Raw genomic sequence first — 22,914 nt, 5'->3', positions numbered from 1 at the left:
CTTCAGTATTGAACAAGGTTGGAGGCAAAAATTTAGTATAGTTTCAATAGAAACTACTCCTTTTTTCCCCTTGAAAATACAGCAGTATTTGAAGGACTCATTTCTCTCTGCGTAAGGAAGCTCTCCCACTGTGAACAGTAACAACAAAAAATAACCTACAAACCTTCTAAACAGATCTGTATCATTTATCAACATAAATAATCCAAATTCTTAACAGCCAACAGCAGAAATTAAAATACCAATTCAACGATCCAGGACTTTGTCTTGCCCAGTTACCCTTCCCTCTCTCCCATCAAGGATGAGATAAACTAGATGAACTCTGCCAATGCACTGTTCAAGTTCATTCTTAGGTACTGCTGGTGATGCTCGGGGCACTTATGCCGAGTTACTGCTTATCTGTCAGTTCAAAAAAACACCCTCAGTGTGGCAGAAAGCTTTTTTTTTAAATCTATGTTCATAGAAATGTATCTTTTGACTAGCTTGTCTGTCACAGTTTCACTTTCTTTATAATGCAGCTAGTGGGTTAACACTCAGTTTACACATCAGGGTGATGTTTCCAAACTATGTAACAGGCTTGCTGGGGAACTGGAGGTAGCAGACTTGTTCCTTTTGACTGTAAGGCGACTTCCACTGTCAGCAGCATGGCTATTTTTACTGGGAGAGCGGGAGAGGACAGTTTTGTAGGAACATCACCTTCAGCTTCAGGGTCATCAGTAAGGGGAATATGAGGCTCTGAATCCTCTATGCTAAACTCAGGAGGTGTCATAAAGTTGCGAATTGTACTTCTGCATTCTGGTTTTTCTAACCCTTCATATAAAGAACTACAAAATGCACTAATCACCTGAATTTGTGTTTGTATTGAAGTATAAAGTTTTCCAAAGCATAAACATGACAAATCTCTCTTTAGGGTTGGTCAAATTCCTCTCAATTTTTTATAATATTCATTGTACAGGTTTTAAAGATAATTTACAATGCTATCCTATAAGTATTTTTATTGCTAACACAAAAAATACCACAAACTTAGTGACTTACAACAACACACACTGCCACTTGCAATGCCAGCATCCCATGTGGTGCCCGTTTTGAGTCCTGGCTGCTCCACTTCAAGCCAGCCCCTGGCTAACATGCCAGGGAAAGCAGGGGCAAGATGAGCCAAGTGCCTGGGCCCCTCCCTGCACCCGTGTGGGAGACCTGGTTGGAGTTCCCAGGCTTTGGCCTGGCCCAGTCCTGGCGATTGGAGCCATTTGAGGAGTGAATCAGCAGCTGGAAGTGCTCTTTCTCTCTCTCTGTCGTATCTCCCTCTCTGTAACTTTGCCTTTCAAATAAAAATAAAACTTTAAAAAATTGTATTATCCTAACAATTGTATGGATCAGAAGTACAACGTGGATCACAGTGGGATAACATGAAGATGTCAACAGCTCTGGCACCACTCACTGCCCTCGTTCCCAGGCTCTGGAATTCCGGCTTCCTTGGCTCACGGCTCCCTTCTTCCGTCTTCAGAGTCAGCAGTGTTGCATCTTCTTCCAGACTTTCTTCAGTAGCTGTATCTCCCTTTGGCCATAGTGGCTAAGTTCTCTGCTTTCCACGTGATTTAGACTGGGCCTACCCAGATAATGGTCCTGTTACAGACCTTTAACTTAATCACATGAGCGAAGTCTCCTTTGCCACATAAGGTGCATATTCACAAGTTCTGGGGATCACAACATGGACCTATTTGGAGAGCCATTATTCTACCTCTGCTATGCAAACTCCCAGCTCTATCTCTCCAACTCAGGAATACTAACAGACTCTGCCGTTTTGACTCCATGGCACGAATACTCTTGAGGCAAGAAACTGGGGCAAGCATACAACTTAACTTGTTTCCTCCCATATTTCAGATATCTCATATCAAGCATCTTAAAAATCTTTGCTTCAAGGCTGGCATTTGGCTGAATGGCTGACATGCTGATTAAGATGCCCATGTCCTAGTGCCAGTGTTGTGGTATAGTGGACTAAGCCACTGCCTGCACAGCTGGCATCCCATTTGGTGCCAGTTTGGTCCTTGCTGCTCCCCTCTCTGTCCAGCTCCCTGTTAATGTAACTCCTGGGAAAATAGTGGAAGATGGCCCGAGTGCTTGGGGCCCAGCACCCACGTGGGAGACCCGGATGAATCTCCTGCCTTTGGTCTGGCCCAGCCTGTTGCGGCCATTTGGGAAGTAAACCAGTGGATGGAGTAAACCTCCTCTGTAACTCTGCCCTTCAAATAAATAAAAATAATCTTTTTTAAAAAAAAAGTCTATGTCCCACATCCAAGCACCTGAGTTTAGTCCCAGCCTGTACCTCCTGATTCCAACTTTCTGCTAATGCAGACCCTGGGATCCAGCAAGTGATGGCTCGAACAATTGGGTTCCTGTCACCATGTGGGAGAACTGGATTGCCTCCCTAGTTCCTGGCTCTGGTCCAAATGTCTGCTGTAGACATTTGGAGAGATCCTACAGATAGGAGCTCTCTCTCTGCCTCTTAAGATAAAAAAATAGGGGCCGGCCCTGTGGCGCATCGGGTTAACACCCTGGCCTGAAGCGCCGGCATCCCATATGGGCACCAGTTCTAATCCCGACTGCTCCTCTTCCGATCCAGCTCTCTGCTATGACCTGGGAAAGCAGTAGAAGATGGCCCAGGTCCTTGAGCCCCTGCACCCACGTGGGAGACCTGGAAAAAGCTCCTGGCTCCGGATCGGCACAGCTTCAGCCGTTGCGGCCAATTGGGGAGTGAACCATCGGCTGGAAGACCTCTCTCTCTGACTCTCCTCTGTGTGTGTGTAATTCTTTCAAATAAATAAATCTTTTTTAAAAAGATAAATAAATAAATAATGACAATTTGGTTTAAAAACAAACAAAGCTGTTTCCTGTATTTTGACTGGTGTTCCCGTTTTACCAGGCAGGAGAATCTGACTCCTGCTTTATGCACCTTGCCCAGCAGCCTGCATTCTGATGACATTTTCTGCTACTGCACATCTTGTTGAGTGACTAAATGGGAACTGAACGGTTGGTTTCTTCACTGATTTGCAAGAAGTAGGAGGAATATAGAGAAGGGCGTCTGACTTGTTTGTACACAGAAGATCGTATGCATGATAGAACACTCCCTTGATACGCTGCCAGGGGAGCCCTTGCAGCGCAGCACCCAGGGAAAATCGTTTCGTGAGCCCAGGTCTTGCCCTTGTGAATAATATGGATCTGGGTCTGAGCAGTAAGTTCACAGGAGGCATTGTTGGAAGGACAAAGTGGAACCTTTTGATTTCTATTCTAGGATAAACTGTTGTCCCCAAAGGCTTCGGGAATGCAGTGATTCAGCAATCAAGGGGGTGGGGTGAATGGTAAGTAAGCTTACATTTTCAAAATGATTTGATCTACAATGGTAATTAGAGGCTCCTGGACACGTCTCTGCGTTGCTGCAGGCACTTTACAAATCCCAGCTCCCCAAGCTGGTCATGCTGTCTTCCATGCTTCACCTATATTCTTTTCCTCTGTCATCCATCAAACCCCAAACCATTCTTTACAATGACAGTCCTCTCTGACCCTCCTTTTTCAGTTGCAGCTTCTTGTTCACTCTGCACAAACTGCCATCATGGCCAAACACAGGGAGCAACTTACTCCCCCAGATCCACTCTTAGGCTGCAAGATCCTTGAGGGAAGGCATTGTGTCTCAGCCAACCTGGTACAGTGCCTGCTGGACACACTGCAGGTTCTGCTCAGTGCACCTGTTGAATTCAACTGAAGTGCTGTGTTACAGGCTACTCGTTCCATCTTGGTGGGAAATGCTGGCTTAGACTCTAGGGCAATTTTTGGCAGTCTTTTCTATTTAACATGGAATCAAGCTCTTTTTTTTTTTTTTTTTTTGCTACTTTTTTGGATCAGATTTTCCAGATGTTCCTTCTGCCTTCAGTTGCCCTGACACAGACAGCTATGCATCAATATTCAGAACTGTCTTTGCCAGATTAAAATTGAAGCCCTGTAAGCCCCAACTCCTCAGGAATGCCTTTGCAGGCTACTCCAGAGGATCCATGAACACAAACCTGGTGATGGGAGTAGCGTAATTGTACTCTTAGTCTTAACACATGTGTGCACTGATGTCATGGCTCTGTGAGGTCTGATAAAAGTTGCTGCTCCGAAGTATCTAGGGGAGAGGCACTCTCCCCGCTGTTGGTGGGAGTTCATGCTTCGATAGTCGTAAAATAAATGTGCACCTAACCACATCTGTTCTTGATTCTGTATCTGTTATCCAGTCTTATTAATTTCCCATAAACACAAAGGATGTTCATTGAAGCATTATTTATAATTGCAAAACTCTGAAAACAAAGTGTCCATCAATATCTGTTAGAATCCTTTAGAGCATTTTAAAAGGATGAAGAAAATCTATAAATAGTGACATGTCAAAGAGGTTTGTACAAGTGGATGTGAGTACTATAAATAGCTTGTGCTCAGACTCTGTGTAGGGGGCAGACCCTCCCCCAAGGCTCTCCGGTGAGCTCTTCCTCTCTCTAACTGTAACTGAGGGGGAACCCAGTCTGGGGGTGGGGGACACCTTGGGCCACAGGATACTGGTTACTTTAGGGGTACCCATTTCTTCTGTCTTTGCACAGTGTTACTGCATCTGATCAAATGTCTCCTGAAACAAAGTGAGAATAAGTGCTCAAAAAAAAAAAAAAAAAAAAAAAAAAGGCTTGTACTGTTTGATAAAAAACAACTGACCACAGAGTAGGGCACAGAAAATACCTGTAAGGCAAGGGTAGGTAACATTTTTTCTGCCAGCAGCCATTTGGATATCTCTAACATCACCTTCAGGTCATGCAAAATTATTAACTCAAATTTTGAATCCTGCTTGCGGCTGCCTTGGCAGGGCCAGACCAATGATTTTGTGGGCCTTATATGGCACATGGGCTGGATGTTCCCCACCTCTGCCGTAAGGCGTCACCTTTAGAGAGAGAAACAGCATCGGAGGGGTAGTAGAACAAAGGGAGACTTGTTTATTTCTTAAGTTTTTAATCAAAAGGCATAAATGAATTTGTTTATACATTTTTTTAAAGATTTATTTTGTATTTATTTGAAAGAGATACAAAGAGAGGTAGAGACAGACAGAGAGAGGTCTTTTATTTATTTATTTGTAAGGCAGTTAGAGGCAGAAGCAGAGAGAAAGCGATCTATCTGTTGGTTCACTCCCCAGATGGCCGCAATGGCCGGAGCTATGCTGATCCAAAGCCAGGAGCCAGGAACTTTTCCAGGTCTCCCATGTGGGTTCAGGGGCCCAAGCACTTGCCCAATCTTTCACTGCTTTCCCAGGCCATAGCAGAGAGCGGGATCAGAAGAGGAGCAGCGGGGACTAGAATTGGCGCCCATACGGGATGCCAGCGCTTCAGGGCAGGGTGTTAACCCACTGCGCCACAGCGCCAGCCCCGTTTATACATTTTTTAAAAAATAACCTAACTTAGCTCAGTGCTTCTTGAATGACTGTACTTGATTCAGAAGCTGCCAGGTCACTCAGAGGTGTAACTGATAAAAATGAATCCTTTATTTTTCTGTGCATGGTTGCATTAATGGAATTACAATGAAATACCAGAGACAAGCCACTTACAAAGGAAAAGAGAGGTTTATTTAGTTCACAGTTTCAGAGGGTCAAGCCCAAGACTGGGCAGCCCTAGTGGCTGGGCGTCCAGTGTGGCTGGATGGTACTCATGGAGCACCTGCTAAGGATGGATCACCTGGTGATCCAGGCCGCAGAGAGCATGCTGGGCCCAATTCAGGCTTTTATAAGCAAGCATCTCTCTGGAGAACTCCCTCAGAGGGCATGCCCCAGTGACCTAAGGACCTCCCGCTAGGACTACCTCCCACACACCATACTTGCATAGCCTTTCCCCTAGGTACCCTAAGTCTTTGGGGTTTAAAGTCCTGCATGAGTTCAGGAGCTAAATCTCGTTCAAACCACGGCACTGAGTCATAAAAGTGTACTAGTGAACTTCAGAAATTACCATTTAACAAACTTTGCAGCTATATCTGAAGCAAAATATGAAAAGGTAAGAAACACTCCTTCGACATAGATTTGTTAGTAACAACATCCCTTGATAAAAACTTGCAACTTCCAGGATCTCAGGTGCTTAAGCTCTCGGTGCTGAGGGCTCTGTAAAACATTGCTGTCCACGGTGCTCCCTGAGTTTTGAAGGCATTCTAATTTTGAATGGAGGAGGAAGGTTGTTCTAAAGAAAAACAATGGAACTTTCAAAAAATGGTAACCATTTCAGAAAAAAATATACTCTTGTATTTTACAACTACCTTGATAAATATGCAAAAAGCTATTTGAAAGTTTTACTTTAATGTATTTTATTGATGACAGTAAAATGACACTTGTTTTGGTCATAATTCTTTTCTTAATGTAGCCTGTGAATTTTTTATAAAAGATTTATCTATTTATTTATTTATTAAAAAGAGGGAGGGAAGGAGAAAGGGAGGGAGGGAGAGGGGGAGAATCTTCCATCCACTGGGTTCACTCCACAAATAGTTGAAACAGCCAGTGCTGGGCCAGGCTGAAGCCAGGAACTTCTTCCAGGTCTCCCACGTGGGGCCAGGGGCCCAAGCACTTGGGTCATTTTTTGCTGCTTCTCCCAGGCCAATAGCAGGGAGCTGAATCAGAGGTGGAGCAGCCAGGACACAAACCTGTGCCCATATGGGATGCCAGTGTTGCAGACGGAGGCTTTACTCACTACACAATGCCAGGCCCACTTTGGTCATAATTCTAAGTATGTAAACCACTTGAAAATCTTATTTGCTCCTCTGTGAGTGGTCATTTATTTAGTTACTCCCATGCATTGATTCACTCCCCAAACGCCTGCAATGGCCAGGAGGCCAAAGCTGGGAGCAGGGAATTCAGTCCAGTTCTCCCAGTGGGTGGCATCACCTGCTGCTTCCCATGGTATGCACTAGCTGGAAGCTAGAACTGCTAGTGGAGCTGGGACTCAAATCCAGGCACTCTGATGCAGGATGCAGGTGGCTTAAATGCTTGTTGGCAATGAACATTATAACTTAAAAACTGTGTGTATATGCACATATACACACTCACACACATACACACGAGGCCAAACGCCTGCCTTCTCCGTGTATTTATAATCCTAGATTTGTCACTGCTTTAAATTACTGAGTTGAAAAAAGAAATGCAAGTTTGTACCTATACTCAGCCCTTGAAATCTTGAGTCTAGCTGGGTAGCCACTCAATTCTACAACTAGGGGGAAAAAAAACTAAAATCTCTTCCTAAACACCACTTAAGATTTTAAACACTTCCTTTCTCCCCACATCCTCTCCAGCATCGATTGTTGGTAGATTTCTGAATGTGAGCCATTGTAACCGGGGTGAGGTGAAACCTCATTGTGGTTTTGATTTGCATTTCCCTGATGGCTAGTGATCTTGAACATTTTTTCATGTGCCTGTTGGCCATTTGGATTTCCTCTTTTGAAAAATGTCTATTGAGGTCCTTGGCCCATCTCCTAAGTGGGTTGTTTGATGTTGTGGAGTTTCTTGATCTCTTTGTAGATTCTGGTTATTAACCCTTTATCAGTTGCATAGTTTGCAAATATTTTTTCCCATTCTGTCGGTTGTCTCTTCACTCTCCTGTTTCTTTTGAAGTACAGAAACTTCTCAATTTGATGCAATCCCAAATGTTCATTTTGGCTTTGACTGCCTGTGCTTCTGGGGTATTTTCCAAGAAGTCTTTGCCAGTACCTATATCTTGCAGGGTTTTTCCAATGCTCTCTAATAATTTGATGGTGTCAGGTCATAGATTTAAGTCTTTAATCCATGTTGAGTGAATTTTTATGTAAGGTGAAAGGTAGGGGTCTTGCTTCATGATTCTGCACATGGAAATCCAATTTTCCCAGCACCATTTATTGAATAACTGTCCTTACTCCAGGGACTGGTTTTGGATACTTGATCAAATATAAGTAGGCTGTAGATGTTTGGGTTGATTTCTGGTGTTTCAATTCTGTTCCATTGGTCTATCCATCTGTTTCTGTACCAGTAGCATGCTGTTTTGATTACAACTGCCCTGTAGTATGTCCTGAAATCTGGTATTGTGATGCCTCTGGCTTTGTTTTTGTTGTACAAGATTGCTTTAGCTATTCTAGGTCTCCTGTGTCTCCATATGAATTTCAGCATCATTTGTTCCAGATCTGAGAAGAATGTCTTTGGTATCTTGATTGGTATTGCATTGAATGTATAAATTGCTTTTGGGAGAATGGACATTTTGATGATATTGATTCTTCCAATCCATGAGCAAGGAAGATTTTTCCATTTTTTGGTATCCTCTTCTATTTCTTTCTTTAAGGTTTTGTAATTCTCATCGTAGAGATCTTTAACGTCCTTGGTTAAGTTTATTCCAAGGTATTTGATTGTTTTTGTGGCTATTGTGAATGGGATTGATCTTTGAAGTTCTTTCTCAGCTGTGGCATTGCCTGTGTATACAAAGGCTGTTGATTTTTGTGCATTGATTTTATATCCGCTACTTTGCCAAACTCTCCTATGAGTTCCAATAGTCTCTTAGTAGAGTTCTTTGGATCCCCTAAATAAAGAACCATATCGTCTGCAAAGAGGGATAGTTTGACTTCTACCGTATTTCTGTTCACAATTGATCATAATGATAGGACTAAGAGCCAAAAGGAGCACATAAACAAGAGTAGTGTCTGCTAATACTAACTGATAGAATAAAAAAGGGAGAGAACAATCCAATATGGGAAGTGAGATACACAGCAGACTCATAGAATGGCAGATGTCCTAAACAGCACTCTGGCCTCAGAATCAGCCCTTAAGGCATGTGGATCTGGCTGAAAAGCCCATGAGAGTATTACAGGCATGGAAAGCCAAAACACTCTGGCAAAAAACAAACAAACAAACAAAAAAACAAAAACAAAACCCTACATGAAAGATCTCCGCGAGTGAGATCCCAGTGGAAAGAACAGGTCATCAAAGAAGGAGGTACCTTTCTCTGAAGGGAGGAGAGAACTTCCACTTTGACTACACCTTGTCTAAATATGATCAGAGTCGGTGAACTCAGGGGGCTTCCATAGCCTTGGCGACTCATGACAAGAGCCTAGGGTGATTACTGAGGCCATAAACAAGAGTGTCAATTTGTTAAGTCAACAACAGGAGTCACTGTGCACTTACTCCTCATGTAGGATCTCTGTCCTTTATGTGCTGTACATTGTGATTTAATGTTATAACTAGTACTCAAACAGTATTTTTCACTTCGTGTTTCTGTGTGGGTGCAAACTGTTGAAATCTTTACTTAACATATGCTAAACTGATCTTCTGTATATAAAGAGAATTGAAAATGAATCTTGATGTAAATGGAAGGGGAGAGAGAGCAGGAAAGGGGAGGGTTGCGGGTGGGAGGGAAGTTATGGGGGGGGGAAGCCATTGTAATCCATAAGCTGTACTTTGGAAATTTATATTCATTAAATAAAAGTTAAAAAAAAAAAGATTTTAAACACTTCCTTAGAGTAACACTGAACCCTCAAGGGGATGACTGAGAAATATTTCATTGTCATTAGGTTGTTTTGGCAGTGACAGAATCTCCTCAGGGAGAATGATTTAAAGAAAACATAAAATTTTATCTGGCTTATAGGACAGCAGTACTGTTGGTAAATATTACGTGTTACAGATTCCTACATTCTTTGGGTTAAAAAACAGCCAAATATCAAAGGACTATCAAAACTTTGCATTCTGGGGCCAGCGCAGTGGTGTAGCAGGTAAAGTTGCTATCTGCAGTGGTAGCTAGGCTTCCCAGCTAGTCCTGGCTGTTCCACTTCTGATCCAGCTCTAGCTATGGCCTGGGAAAGCAGCAGAAGATGGCCTAAGTGCTTGTGCCCCTGCACCCACTTGGGAGACCTGGAGGAGGCTCCTGACTTTGAGTAGCCCTGCTCTGGCAGTTGTGGCCATTCAGGGAGGGAGCCAGCAGATAGAGGACCTCTCTCCCTCTCTGCTTCTGCCTTTCTGTGACTCTTTAAAAAAAAATACATAAATCTAAAAAAAACAAAAAACTTTGCATTCTTCAGCAGCCCTAAAATTTAAGCACATATCAAAGATCCATCATTGTGTCTGTTTCTTCATATTTAAAATATAGGAAAACTAAGTGGCAGAGCCAGCATGCAGTAAGTCTCTTAAGTTAAACTTTCCTCATGACACCACTGCTTGTTGGTAATAAACATTATAACTTAAAAACTACTCTGTGTATATATGCAAGTATACACACACACACACACACACATATATATATACACACACTCTCTCTCTCTCTCTCTCTCTCTCTCTCTCTCATGTTTATGCAGGAAAGCTTCAAAAAGTCAGTGGGAAAGTGGAACTTGGGGCTGGCGCTGTGGCATACTGGGTAAAGCTGCTGCCTGCAGTGCAGGCATCCCATATGGGCGCCGTTTCGAGTCCTGGCTGCTGTACTTCCAGTCCAGCTCTCTGCTATGACCTGGGAAAGCAGTGGAAGGTGGCCCAAGTCCTTGGGCCCCTGCACCCATGTGGGAAGACCTGGAGGAGACTCCAGGCTCCTGGCTTTGGATCAGCTCAGCTCCAGCTGTTGCAGCTATCTGGGGAGTGAACCAGTGGATGGACGACCTTTCTTTTCTTTCCTCTTCTCTCTCTCTCTCTGCCTCTGTAGTTCTGCCTTCCAAATAAATAAATAAATAAATCTTTTTTAAAAAAAGGAAAAATGGAATTAGAGATCACATGGGAGGTGGTGCCATGGCACAGTGGGTAAACCCTCTTTCTGCAGCACTGGCTTAAGTTCCAGCTGTTTCACTTCTGATCCAGCTCCCTGCTGATGCGCCCAGGAAAGCAGTGGAAGATGGCCCAAGTACCTGGGCACTGCACCAATGTAGGAGATCCGGAAGCTCTTGGCTCCTGGCTTCAGCCTGGCTCAGCTCTGGCCATTGCAGCCATCTGGGCCATTTGGGGAGTGAATCAGCGGATGGAAGATCTCTCTGCCTTTGCCGAGAGAAAGAAAGGAAAGAAAGCAAGGGAGTGGAGGGGAGGGGAGGGGAGGGGAGGGGAGGGGAGGAAGGGAGGGATAAAACAAAGAAATGCAGTTCATTAAATCTATTTTCAAAAAAATTTTTTTTAAATGTAGACAACGTGGGAGGCTGGGATTGTGGTGCAGCAGGTTCAGCCACGGTGCTTCCATATCTGAGCACCAGTGTGAGTCCCCACTGCTCTGCTTCTGATCCAGCTCCCTGTTCGTGTGCTTGGGAAGCAGCAGCATATGACACAAATGCTTGGGCCCCTGCCACCATGTGGGAGACCAGGTGGAGTTCCTGCCTCCTGGATTCGGTGTGGCCCAGCTCCACCTGTTGCAGCCATTAAGGGAGTAAACCAAGGATGGAAGATCTGCCACTCTGATCCAAATAAATAAACAGATCTTCAAAAGATAATGTGAATTCTTCATGAACTTCAAAAAAATTTTTTAGAAAGTTGTCTGAAAGGCGGAGACGGAGCTTCCCTCTGCTGGTTCACTCCTCAAATGCCAGCAAAGCTGGGTCTGGGCCAGGGCAAACCCAGGAAGGAGCCAGGAGCTCAATCCTGGTCTCTGACATGGGTGGAAGGGACCTAGCTACTTGCTGGCTTCCAGGATGCACCTTAGCAGGAAGTTGAAATCAACTGGGAGTAAGGCTGGGACTCAAATCCAAGCATTGATATGGGGTGTAGGCACCCAAAGTGGTACCTTAACTATGGTGCCAAACACCTGCTACTCCAAGAACTTTTCTACGCTAAGAGTGTGTGTGTGTGTGTGATGTGCACTCATTATGGCAAGCAAAAGTGAAAATTTTACACGTTCTTGCTGCCCAGCCACTGTAAATTAACAATCAGAAACAAAAGTGCAGTTAAACTCAAGTTCTGAAACTTGACTGCCTAATCTTTAGGAAGACAATACACCTCATTCTCTACTGATAATGAAAGATTCAGCCACTGGCTGTTAGATTTACAAGGGAATACTTTCTTCAATAACTAAGATGAAAAGTCTGACTTATTCCCTCTGGCAACGTGGTATGTGAAAAACAGAAACTGGTATTGCCATCAAGTTATTTCTCTTTGGGTACTGACCCTTGTCTTAATGAGATTTCACTTACCTTCACACACCTGGGCACACCTGATTTTCCAGTTGACTCCTTTGGACTCCTATCTCTTACCATAACATTCTGAAAGCATGCCATCAACATGTTGTCACTCTTATCTATAAAGTTAGAGGAGCTGCAGCTGTTTAGGTTAAGGCACTACCATGGAACACAACTTGAATTTGTTATATTTTTCTGAGACTCAAACAGGGTTGGTGTTAAACCTACATGTTTTCAAACAAGCATATTTACTGTCAATCCCTATGCATGTAAATATATATATATATATGTATTATATGCTATACACATATAAAATTACATCACTTGCAGCTGACAGGCTATTTAGTAGGTATCAAGCAAGCTGCCTTTGAGTGTCATGCTCTCTGCCAAATAGCTCATCATCTTAAAACACCTGATGTGAAAATACTGCCCAGATTCACTCATGCACGTGTATGAGTAACAAACACTACAGCAATCGTGTTGTGCCCAGTCATCCCTGGAGAGTGGCTGCTACTGAACTGTCTGCTAACAAAATATTGATGCCTCACTCTGTTAAAAGGCACTGTGCATGGTTAGAAGACTCACAGGCAGCAGGCTGAAAGGCTTCCAGGTTGGCCTGTCCGCTCCAAATGGACAGAAGACATCAACTGGATGTGGTATGTGAAGTGAATTAACTGGGACAAACACCGCCCCAAAAGCTACAATAGTGCCATGGAAAGCCCAGCGCCCACCGGAATCCCCCGTGGCACTGGGCTGGGAAACCCTGCTTTTGCAATCTAAGAGGGAGTTAAGTCCCTTTGACCTCATGTGACCCTACAACCCTTTAAGTTGCTGCCACCAAAGGTTACGTTAATGGTAGAGGGGCCAGGCATTCTTTCTGGGGCTTGTCGACTATGGGGCTAGTGCACAGGACAGTGTGTTGGACCTGATGGCCATTTCTGTCATATATGATATTAAGCTGGTGAACTGTATCAATTAATCAAGACTTTCCCATATATTCTGGGACAACTGCCCAAGCTTTTGCATTCTGCTCCATTCTAAGACCTAAATTTTTAATTTAATTTTTTAAACTATTTATTTAATTCACTTGAAAGTGAGAGTTAGAGAGAGAAGAGAGGCAGAGAGAGAGAGAGAGGTCTTCCATCCGCTGGTTCATTCCCCCAATTGGCTGCAACGGCCAGATCTGTGCCCATCCGAAGTCAGGAGCCAGGAGCTTCTGAGTCTCCCATGCGTGTGCAGGGGCCAAAGAACTTGGGCCATCTTCCATTGCTTTCCCAGGCCATAGCAGAGAGCTGGATAGTAAGTGGAGCAGACGGGACACGAACTGGTACCCACATGGGATGCCCGCACTGCAGGCAGTGGCTTTACCCGCTGCGCCACAGCACTGGTCCCCTAAATTTTTTAAAAAAAATTTCTAAACTTTGTATTTTTAATGTACAGTTGGCCTATAGCCACAAAAAGCCTGATGTTATTTAACTCTGACTGGGTACATGCTGAGCACAATTGGGGTAGTGAAAAACAAGCAATGTGTTAGATGAATAAGTACACTGACACCAAATTCCTAACCCCCAACGGCTTCCCTTCCACATGGGAGCAAATGATTTGTAAACAACTAGAAGAAGGCAGACCAAAATGATGGCTGAACTCCATGCGTGGAACACTCCAGCTCGAGGGCTGGTCTCCTATGGCAGAACTGCTCGTTCGTCGTGTTTGTAAAGTTAAGAAGGGAGAGGGCAGGGCTAAGAGCAGAAAGTCAGGTAGACCTGGCTCAAATCCTAGCTTTCACTCTTTCTGTTGAGGTAACTCTGTGCAAGTTACTTGATTTTATTCTCATTGTTAGCAACAGATGATTAAAAGTATGACGGAACACAGATAAGTACATGGAGAAATGGAATTAAACTGCTACCCATGTGAAGCTCCTGCCTGCTGGCTTTGGCCTTGCCGAGTGCTGGCTGTAGCAGCCATCTGGGGAATGAACCAGCGGGTAGAAGACCTCTCTGTCTCTGTAACTCTTTCAAATAAATAAATGAATCTTAAAAAAAAAAAATAAGGTATCTAGGAGCTATGCATGTGGAGAAAATAGCTCTGTTAAATAGACTCCATCAAACAAGACAGACAAAAAGAGTTCATGGTTTGGGTCCAACCTGAATCTTAATTTTGAATAGTATTTCTAAAAATTGTCTCAGTATTGTTCACCATGAGTGTATTTTCTCCTCTCAAAATTACATCAGCAATTATTACCACATTCAGTATTTGGGGAATACTCTCCCAGCCATGTTCATATTCTAGACATGTATTTAGTTATGCATAAGTACACACACAGCATGTTATATAAATAGGCTTATACTGTACCATACTATTTTATAAACTGCTTATCTACTACAAAATACTGCCTAAAATTTTAATGCCTACTATTTCCTCTATACTCTTTAAAGAGGGATCAGTCTGCAGCAATTATCATCCCACCTCTTTATCACCATGCACATCATAGACTATGACATTAAGAAAAATATATCGTTTGCCTTCATTTTTATAAAAGAGACAAAATCTGAAGAAAAGGTTTGTTTCATTAATGGGATCCTATTTAAAAACAAATTCTCTGGGGCCCGTGCTGTGGCGCAGTGGGGTAAAGCCCCAGCCTGCAGCGCTGGTATCCTGTATGGGCGCCGGTTCGAGTCTTGGCTGCTCGGCTGCTCCACTTCTGATCCAGCTCTCTGCTGTGGCCTGGGAAAGCAGTAGAAGATGGCCCAAGTCCTTGGGCCCCTGCACCTGCATGGGAGACCTGGAAGAAGCTCCTGGCTTTGGATCAGCTCAGCTCTGGCCATTGGGTCATTTGGGGAGTGAACCAATGGAATGGAAGACCTCTCTCTCTCTCTCTCTCTCTCTCTGGCTCTACCTCTCTTTGTAATTTTGTCTTTGAAAACAAACAAACAAACAAAAAACACAGAACAAAACAAAATTATCTTGTAATTCCTCTTGTTTTACTTGCGTGATGCTGGAAATGCATTCATAAAGTTTTATGGAAGCCTATCCTATCTTGGTGGGGGAGGACTCTGTCTTTGGACACCTGCAAACCAGGCAAATGCTAGCTAAGAGGTGGGAAGGAGGGCCCAGAGCCATGGCCTAGTGGGTTAAAACTGTGGCCTGCAGTGTCGGCATCTCATATGGGCGCTGGTTCAAGTCCAGGCTGCTCTACTTCTGATCCAGCCGTGTGCTAATGGCCTGGGAAAGCAGCAGAAGATGGCCCAAGTGTTTAGGCCCCTGCCATCCACGTGGGAGACCTGGAAGAAGCTCCTGGCTTTGGCCTGGTCCAGCCATGGCTATTGCAGCCATTTGGGGAATCAATCAATGGATGGAAGATCCCTTTCTCTCTGTTTCTCCTTCTCTCTGTAACTCTGCCTTTCAGATAAATAAATAAATCTTAAAAAAAAAAAAAGAGTTGGTAAGTATTAGTCATGCAAGACTGTGACCATTTAGTCACATATTTAATAACCTACTTACATAACTCCTGCTATTTAACTCAGATACTATGTTCAGCTTGTATTTCTCCATAACAACCCCGCACCCTCAAACCAACACAACTGCACACACCCAATCAGCATGCATGACCGCTGACTGACACTGTTTCCAGTGGCTGTTTATTGAGTACCAGGATACAGCTGAGATCATACAAAATGATATGGACACAATCTTGCACAAATGGCACATATTTCACAGTTAATTGTAAAGGTTAGACAGATTAACAGGTCTCATTAGTGTTTTTCATAAGTAGATTGATTTCTGTAAAACATTTTTAACAACTGTTCTATAAATTTTTAAAAAAATACATGTTAATCAGAAGTAAAAACTAAAAATTTATTTATTAGATAGATGATACTTATGAGAATTTAAAATAATGAATTCACCTCCTATTTTATATAGGTTGTAGACAAGTTTACTTATTAATTCATAGAATCAAGGACTCAATTTTTAAAGTCACTGGGAGGTAGAATAATTATGCTAAAGGGAACACTGTGGTACTTTGTGTAAAAGACTGCCTTGCACAGTGCTTACTTCATGAACCTTCCAGAAGTACCACTTACACAGTCAGAGGCCCATTTATTGACCATTAAAAGAAACACACAGTTGAATGTTTCATCCCCCAGTCAAATGTGGTGAAATTATATTGCTGTCACTAATAGCAGAGTAACTTTAACAGTGGTTAGGAGCAGCAGGCTAAGACTGGTACTTAGGAAAGCATCCATCTACAAGAGTAGAAGTGAAAAACTGAATCACATGGGCTGTTTACTCACACATTCCACCTGCAGGTGTTCTACAGCAGACACCTAGACAACCCTGGATTATTCCGTGGAGGTGGGTCTCACAGGGTTTAATGGCCCATCTCCAAATGTCAAAGTAAAATGGAAGGCATCAAATTTCTAGAAGATTGTTTTACCTGTTCATAAGAAGAAATCAACTGATCTGGCAAAAACAGTGCATTAGTTGTAAACCACTTGAGAAGACAAGCTCATGACTTCAGGGAACCTGACCGGAGACTCAGGCCCTGGAAGGAGATGGGACGCTGCCCAGGCACGCTTGTGATCTCAGCCTCACGTCTCAGAGCATGGTCTGTCGGCCTCTTGCGTGCTCACCAACCTATGCAAGGGTCTGGGCAGTCCCGCAGGTAAGTTTCATAACGACCTCTGGTAACATCCATCAAGGTTGTGAATACTGTCAGCTGAAAGAAAAATTAATTTTTTTCTTTTAAGGATATTTTCAATCTTAAGGTGTTCTGACAAGTATTAACATTTTCTGTACTTGCAGGATTTGTTTTACGAAGTTACTTAATATTAAACAACAAACACAGAACAATTATATACTAACATAATATGTAATACATTTATAATAATAAGCTATTAATAATACTAATATATTAATTAAAGCAACCAACTTCATTAGAACCATGGTTCCAGGTCAGGAATAGAAACAAGCTCAGGGGGATTCTCCAGCCCTGACAAGAGCTTACTCCTGAGCAGTTCACTGCTCCACGGCAGGTGCTCTAAGACTCAATGAACCATTCCCAGGTCTAACAGTGTCCAGGAGTCCCACACGTGTGGCTATCTTTAGCCTCCAAGTATTTCTAAGACAGTGGGGCACTCTGCAGGCATAGGGCTCACAAAGCATGCGCCTACACCCACACTGGGGTCACACAGACGGTGGAAGTCACCAACCGTGCACCATCTGTGAGCTCACAGGAAGATGGTGTGGGCAACAAGAGAAGTAGGGCAGGGTCACTGCGCTAAGGAACATGATTTGTTCGGGCAGATGTAGTGGACGCGCATGTGTTTTAGGGAGAGCGAGGGAAAAGGTTCAAGAAAAAGAAGAGAAGGGACACAAGGGGTAAGTTAGGAGGAGTCTATCCGGAACACAGGAAGAATGACTACTGGCAAACAGCAGGACTGCAATTTGCACTTCTCAGCTACAGTGTGAGAAAAACAAAAAACAGGATGCGAGGAAGTTGAAGGGAACCCTGACCTCCCAAGTCACAGATCTCCGTCTGAAAATGGATTGCAGACTTTATTTTTCTGAGTTTTAGGTGTTAGCCTTTGAGTATGGTATGAGACCTTTTGAAAGCTCAAGAGTTAAATGCCAGACTTAATCAAAATGCCACTCGAGTAAGGCTGGAAACAGAACTCTTCCCTGTCAAAACTCCAAACTTTATGGTTTAGCCACAGGAAGACCTTTTTTAAAAAAGCAATCTTTAGTTGAATAAAAATTCTGTGCTCAAGACTGATCCAAGATAACAGGGGAACATACCACACAGGACTAAATTTGCTCCCTAAATAAACAAACTGATGTAAATATTTTACAGTACCTTGTTGAGGACAGGTTTTGTTGACAGGACATCATATAAGGCTGCAAATGAGATATTCTAAAACATAAAAATTGTTTTGTTCAGTAAGTGCAACACCTATGTCAGCAGCATTTATCCACACAAAAGGGCACTCTTCAGTCCCTCTCCCCTCCCCCACCAGTGCTCTTAGAAGGCTCCCTGTGGGCTCCCTGCTGCAGGGAACCATTCCTGTGTATTATTGTCCCTTTTCTCTCTTCCTTCCCTCTTTTTATTACCTGTTATTCAACTGCACAACTGCACAGAGAGGCACCCAGCATTAGAATAAGAAAGGGAAGCTATTGCAAATTTTTGTTCTTTTTTGTTTTTGACAGGCAGAGTTAGAGAGACAGATAGACAGTTATAGACAGTGAGAGAGACAGAGAGACAGGTCTTCCTTCCATTGGTTCACTCCCTTAATGGCCGCTACGACTGGCGCACTGTGCCGATCCGAAGCCAGGAGCCAGGAGCTTCCCCCTGGTCTCCCACGCAGGTGCAGGGCCCAAGGAGCTGAGCCATCCTCCACTGCACTCCCGGGCCACAGCAGAGAGCTGGACTGGAAGAGAAGCAACCGGGACTAGTACCCGGTGTCCCAACCGGGACTAGAACCCAGGGTGCTGGTGCCGCAGGTGGAGGATTAGCCAAGTGAGCCACGGGCGCCGGCCCCAAATTTTTGTTTTTAAATTAAAAAAAAAAAAAAAAAAAAAACAAACCTAGTGGGGATTGTCTGGGGATACTGAAGAATGCCAGGTTCATAAAATGCTTGTAAAATCTCTAAAGAGCAAAGAGCAATGCCAGAACTAAGACCATCATCTTTTTTTTTTCCTGATGTATATTTTTTTTTAGTATAAAGATTTATTTATTTATCTGAGAGGTAGAGTTATAGACACAGAGAGGTAGAGACTGAGGAAAAGGTCTTCCATCTGCTGGTTCAATCCCCAAATGGCCGCAACGGCTGGCTCTGAAGCCAGGAGCATCTTCCAGGTCTCCCATGTGGATGCAGGGACCCAGGCACTTGGGCCATCTTCTGCTTTCCCAGGTCATTAGCAGAGAGCTGGAAGGGAAGATGAGCAGCCGGGACACGAACCTGTGAACCTGTGCCATATGGGATGTTGGCGTGGCAGGTGGAAGCTTAGCCTACTATGCCACAGTGCCAGCCCCAACTAAGATCACCTTTAATGGTGACAGTTCCTATGTACGACACTGCAAATGTTACCTCTTGGGTTGTGCGGTTTAGACACATCTTGGCAGGTGTTCTGCGATCATCAAGGAAGAGGGGGTTTTTCCAACGATCATAATTTGTTTCCACCACATACCATCTCCCCTGCTTAGCAGCCAATCTGGATACAAAAGGAGAGACTTCCTTTTAGATTTCACGCCTTAAATCTGTACATCAGTCTATGTTTCGGCTTCTACTTTCAAAGATAAATTTATTTGTAATTTTATTTATTTGAATGAGCGAGAGACAGAGATTTTCATCACTGGTTCACTTTCCAATGCCCACAACAGCCTGGGACAGGGGGCCAGGCCACAATAGGGAGCCTGGAACTCAATCTGGGTCTTCCACATGGATAGTAGGGACCCAAGATGACTTGGGCCATCGTCTGCTACCTCCCAGGATATATATTAGCAGGATGCCAGAATTGAGAGTAGAGCTGGGACTTGAACACAGTGACTCTAATGTGGGATGTGGGCAATACAAGTGGTATTTCAACCAGTACACCGAGTACCCCAAGTCCCCCTGTTTACTTTGCTTTAACAAGTCTACTTACTCATAAACATCCAGAGCGTCTTTTCTTTCCCGGGTGATCACACAACCCTCCCCAGACCGGTTGCCTCCCAGGATAAAGTACGCTGGAGCCAATAGTTTGGTCTTGGTCAGTATATTCTTGGCTTCTTCATAACTACATAGAAACATGTTTTTTTAGGAAGAAATTATTTTTAGATGACTTGGAACTGTTCTGGATCTATGGAAACTAAGGGAAAACAAGTATCTGAGGAACATTTGGTCTTTAAAGACAGCCAGTGAGCAAATGGCTGCAGGAGGAGTGATCCCTCCCAAGCGGTGTGACGCAGAGATCAGAGATGGGAACAGCAGAAGGTCCCTCTTCTCTGAAAGAGAGACAAATGGGCCTCAAGGCATCATCCTCCACCCTTAAGTCACTCAACCTCACAACACAGGGAAACAGTACTATACAGTACATCAGACTTTGGGAATAGAAGGTAAACTTCTTGAAAATGAGGGCTATTAAAAACTGGAATGGATTATCCAAGAAGACAACCTAATATTATTCCTTGGAAAGTAGGAGAGATAGGATCGATGCCCACACATCTGAAGTCATTCAGATGCAGTGTTGGCTGAAGGAATGGTAATTTTGCTATTGCAGGATTTCTGTGCTGGGGCAGAGTATAACTTATAGATTAACAGGTATCATCATTTAAATGGTGATGTTATGGTACAGCTTTTCTTTGGTGTGTGAGTGATTTCCTTTTTAAACAAAAAGATTCATAAATATTCTTCATTGTATCATTATTGCAAGTACTGTTTAAATAATTCATTTCCTTGTACTTTTTTAGATAGTTCAATTCATTTCCTTGCTATAAGAACACACAACAAAAGAAATTCTACAGTAGTTCCTCAAAGAAGGAGAAGGTAAACTGCAATTTAGGAGATACCTTGTATTTTGATGTACTTTAAAATATGCTAAATATGTGATCATACAGCAGCCAATCACTTTACCTTGTGCTGTTTTCCAGAACTGATCTAGTGATAAACCCGATCCACATGGCATCTTTCTTTCCCAAAATCCATTCTAAGACACCTGGAAAAGAGCAAGCACACACAGTGGCGCAGGACCTTATCCAGGAGGCACAGTCCAGTCTTCCTCCTAAAACAGCTGTGAAATTCCCATTTCAGTTACACGCTACTCACCCAGGTAACCACCATTTATACTGAAACGCTCATTCAGTGTAAGACTAAACAGTCCCTGAAAAAAAAAAAAAAAAGACAAAGCGATGAAGTCAAAATCTTCAGTCAATCTCTTTAAGGCCCTATCACTTTGCTTTATAGCAGCACATAAAGGTCTGGGTTGGGTCGGAGGGAAAGCCAAAGAAAAATCTAAATTGGGCCCACATTGTGGCACAGCAGGTTAAGCTGTCACTTGAAACACCGGGTGGAGTGTCAATTCTAGTCCTGGGAGCTCTCTAGTGCTTGGGCTCTTCCCATCCATGTGGGAGACCCAGAAGCAGTTCCTGGCTCTTGACTTCAGCCTGGCCTTGCCCTCGCTTATTGTGGCCATTCCATTTGGGGAGTCAATTAGTAGATGAAAGATCTCTCCCTTACTTTGTCTCTTTCTGTCTCCCTGTTGCTCTGCCTTCAAAATAAATAAATCTTAAAACAACAACAACAACAACAACATGATAGTAATAGTTTAAACTAACAAGGCCTCAGGGGCTGGCGCTGTGGTGTAGTGGGTTAACGCCCTGGCCTACAGTGCCAGCATCCCATATGGGTGTTGGTTCAAGACCCGGCTGCTCCACTTTTGATCCAGCTCTCTGCTGTAGCCTGGGAAAGCAGTAGAAGATGGCCCAAGTCCTTGGGCCCCTGCACCCGTGTGGGAGACCCGGAAGAAGCTCCTGGCTCCTGGCTTCCGTTAGTGCAGCTCCCGCCGTTGAGGCCATCTGGGGAGTGAACCATCGGATGGAAGACCTCTCTCTCTCTCTGCCTCTCCTCTCTCTGTGTAACTCTGACTTTCAAATAAATAAATAAATCTTTTAAAAAAATTAACAAGGCCTCTTAAAAAGTTCAAGTCATTTTTCATATCTGGTATGTGAGGTAAGTAGACCATATTTTTTGGACAAGAAACTGAAGAGCAGAGAAGGATTCACTTGTCTAAGTGAACTGCAGACCCAAGTCAGATCCCAAATTTTGACTCTCAGCCCTGGACACTGGGCTGCATGCTCTTTCACTGGCTAAGAAGCCTTTATTTTCTTTCTACTCTTCTCTACCACGTGATCACATACCTATGCAAGTGACAAGAAGTACAACGGACTCACTGTGGCTTCATATTTCTATTAGGCTCCCATTTTCTTAGACTGCACCCTTCACAGAGAGTAAAAACAGGACAGAAAGCTACCTGTAAAATCATGTAATAAGAGATTCCTTACTGGTTTGAATCCTGTTAACATGCCCACATAGCCAGCAAAGCTTGAAGCCTTGAAGACAGTTTTATTGTTTCTTTGGAAGTCCAAATTTACTGTTAAAGGTTTTAGATCCTCAGTTACAGTCCAGGTATTATTATTTACATTCCACCTACAAAAGACAAATTTCAGTAACAGTTAAGAACAAGGATGAGCCTGATGATGAACGTGGCTGAGAAAGAGAGCCAGACTTATCAGCAGATAACCACTGAAGATCACTTTATCTGATCTCTAATGATCAATCCTATTAGGATGTGCTAACACCTTCCCAAGAGTGGCTGCTTTTATCTCCAGTTTTCCAGAGGATAAAGCTGAGGCCCACAAAAGTTGAGTGAGCTCCCAGGATCACGGAGACTATGAGTAACAAGCTCCAGAATCAAATGTTAGTCTCTAAGTACAAAACCGTTATTTTTTTTTTTTTAAGAAATGTTAAGACATACATACAATACAATGGTACTCTTCCTTCTAAGCAATACGTGAACTACAGATGTGCTTCTGTGGCCATCAAACACGCCCTAAATTTGCTGACTAGGTGTCATTTCTCAGACACAAACTCAAATAACAGAGTAAGTGGGCCTATCTCATCTCAAAACGGAAGAATTCAGTTATCTTTACTTCTGGTCATATTGTGGCCATGACTCGGTACTTAACTTTTCATCCATTTAACACGATCTACTCTTTCAAAGGAATGATGTATATTGTGTTCTTTACTT

At 43.4% G+C, this 22,914-nt stretch overlaps 1 protein-coding gene across 3 annotated transcripts in view; it reads right to left on the bottom strand.

Annotated features, from left to right (window-relative positions):
- Positions 1-15,748: 15,748 nt before the first annotated feature.
- Positions 15,749-22,914, bottom strand: part of ASAH1 (N-acylsphingosine amidohydrolase 1) — a 35,804-nt gene continuing 28,638 nt past the window's right edge. For all 3 annotated transcript variants that reach the window (XM_008250904.4, XM_070068425.1, XM_051833884.2), the window contains exons 8-14: positions 22,169-22,313; positions 20,934-20,988; positions 20,742-20,823; positions 19,774-19,905; positions 19,218-19,341; positions 17,987-18,043; positions 15,749-16,849 (exon numbers count right to left, since the gene is read on the bottom strand). In XM_008250904.4, coding sequence (XP_008249126.2) covers positions 16,760-16,849; positions 17,987-18,043; positions 19,218-19,341; positions 19,774-19,905; positions 20,742-20,823; positions 20,934-20,988; positions 22,169-22,313 — 685 coding nt within the window. In that variant the 3' untranslated portion in view covers positions 15,749-16,759. The remainder of the gene's footprint in view (positions 16,850-17,986; positions 18,044-19,217; positions 19,342-19,773; positions 19,906-20,741; positions 20,824-20,933; positions 20,989-22,168; positions 22,314-22,914) is intronic.

This window comes from Oryctolagus cuniculus, chromosome 2, assembly GCF_964237555.1.
Source record: "Oryctolagus cuniculus chromosome 2, mOryCun1.1, whole genome shotgun sequence".
Taxonomy (NCBI): Eukaryota; Metazoa; Chordata; class Mammalia; order Lagomorpha; family Leporidae; genus Oryctolagus; species Oryctolagus cuniculus.
This window is presented reverse-complemented; position numbering and strand designations above follow the sequence as displayed.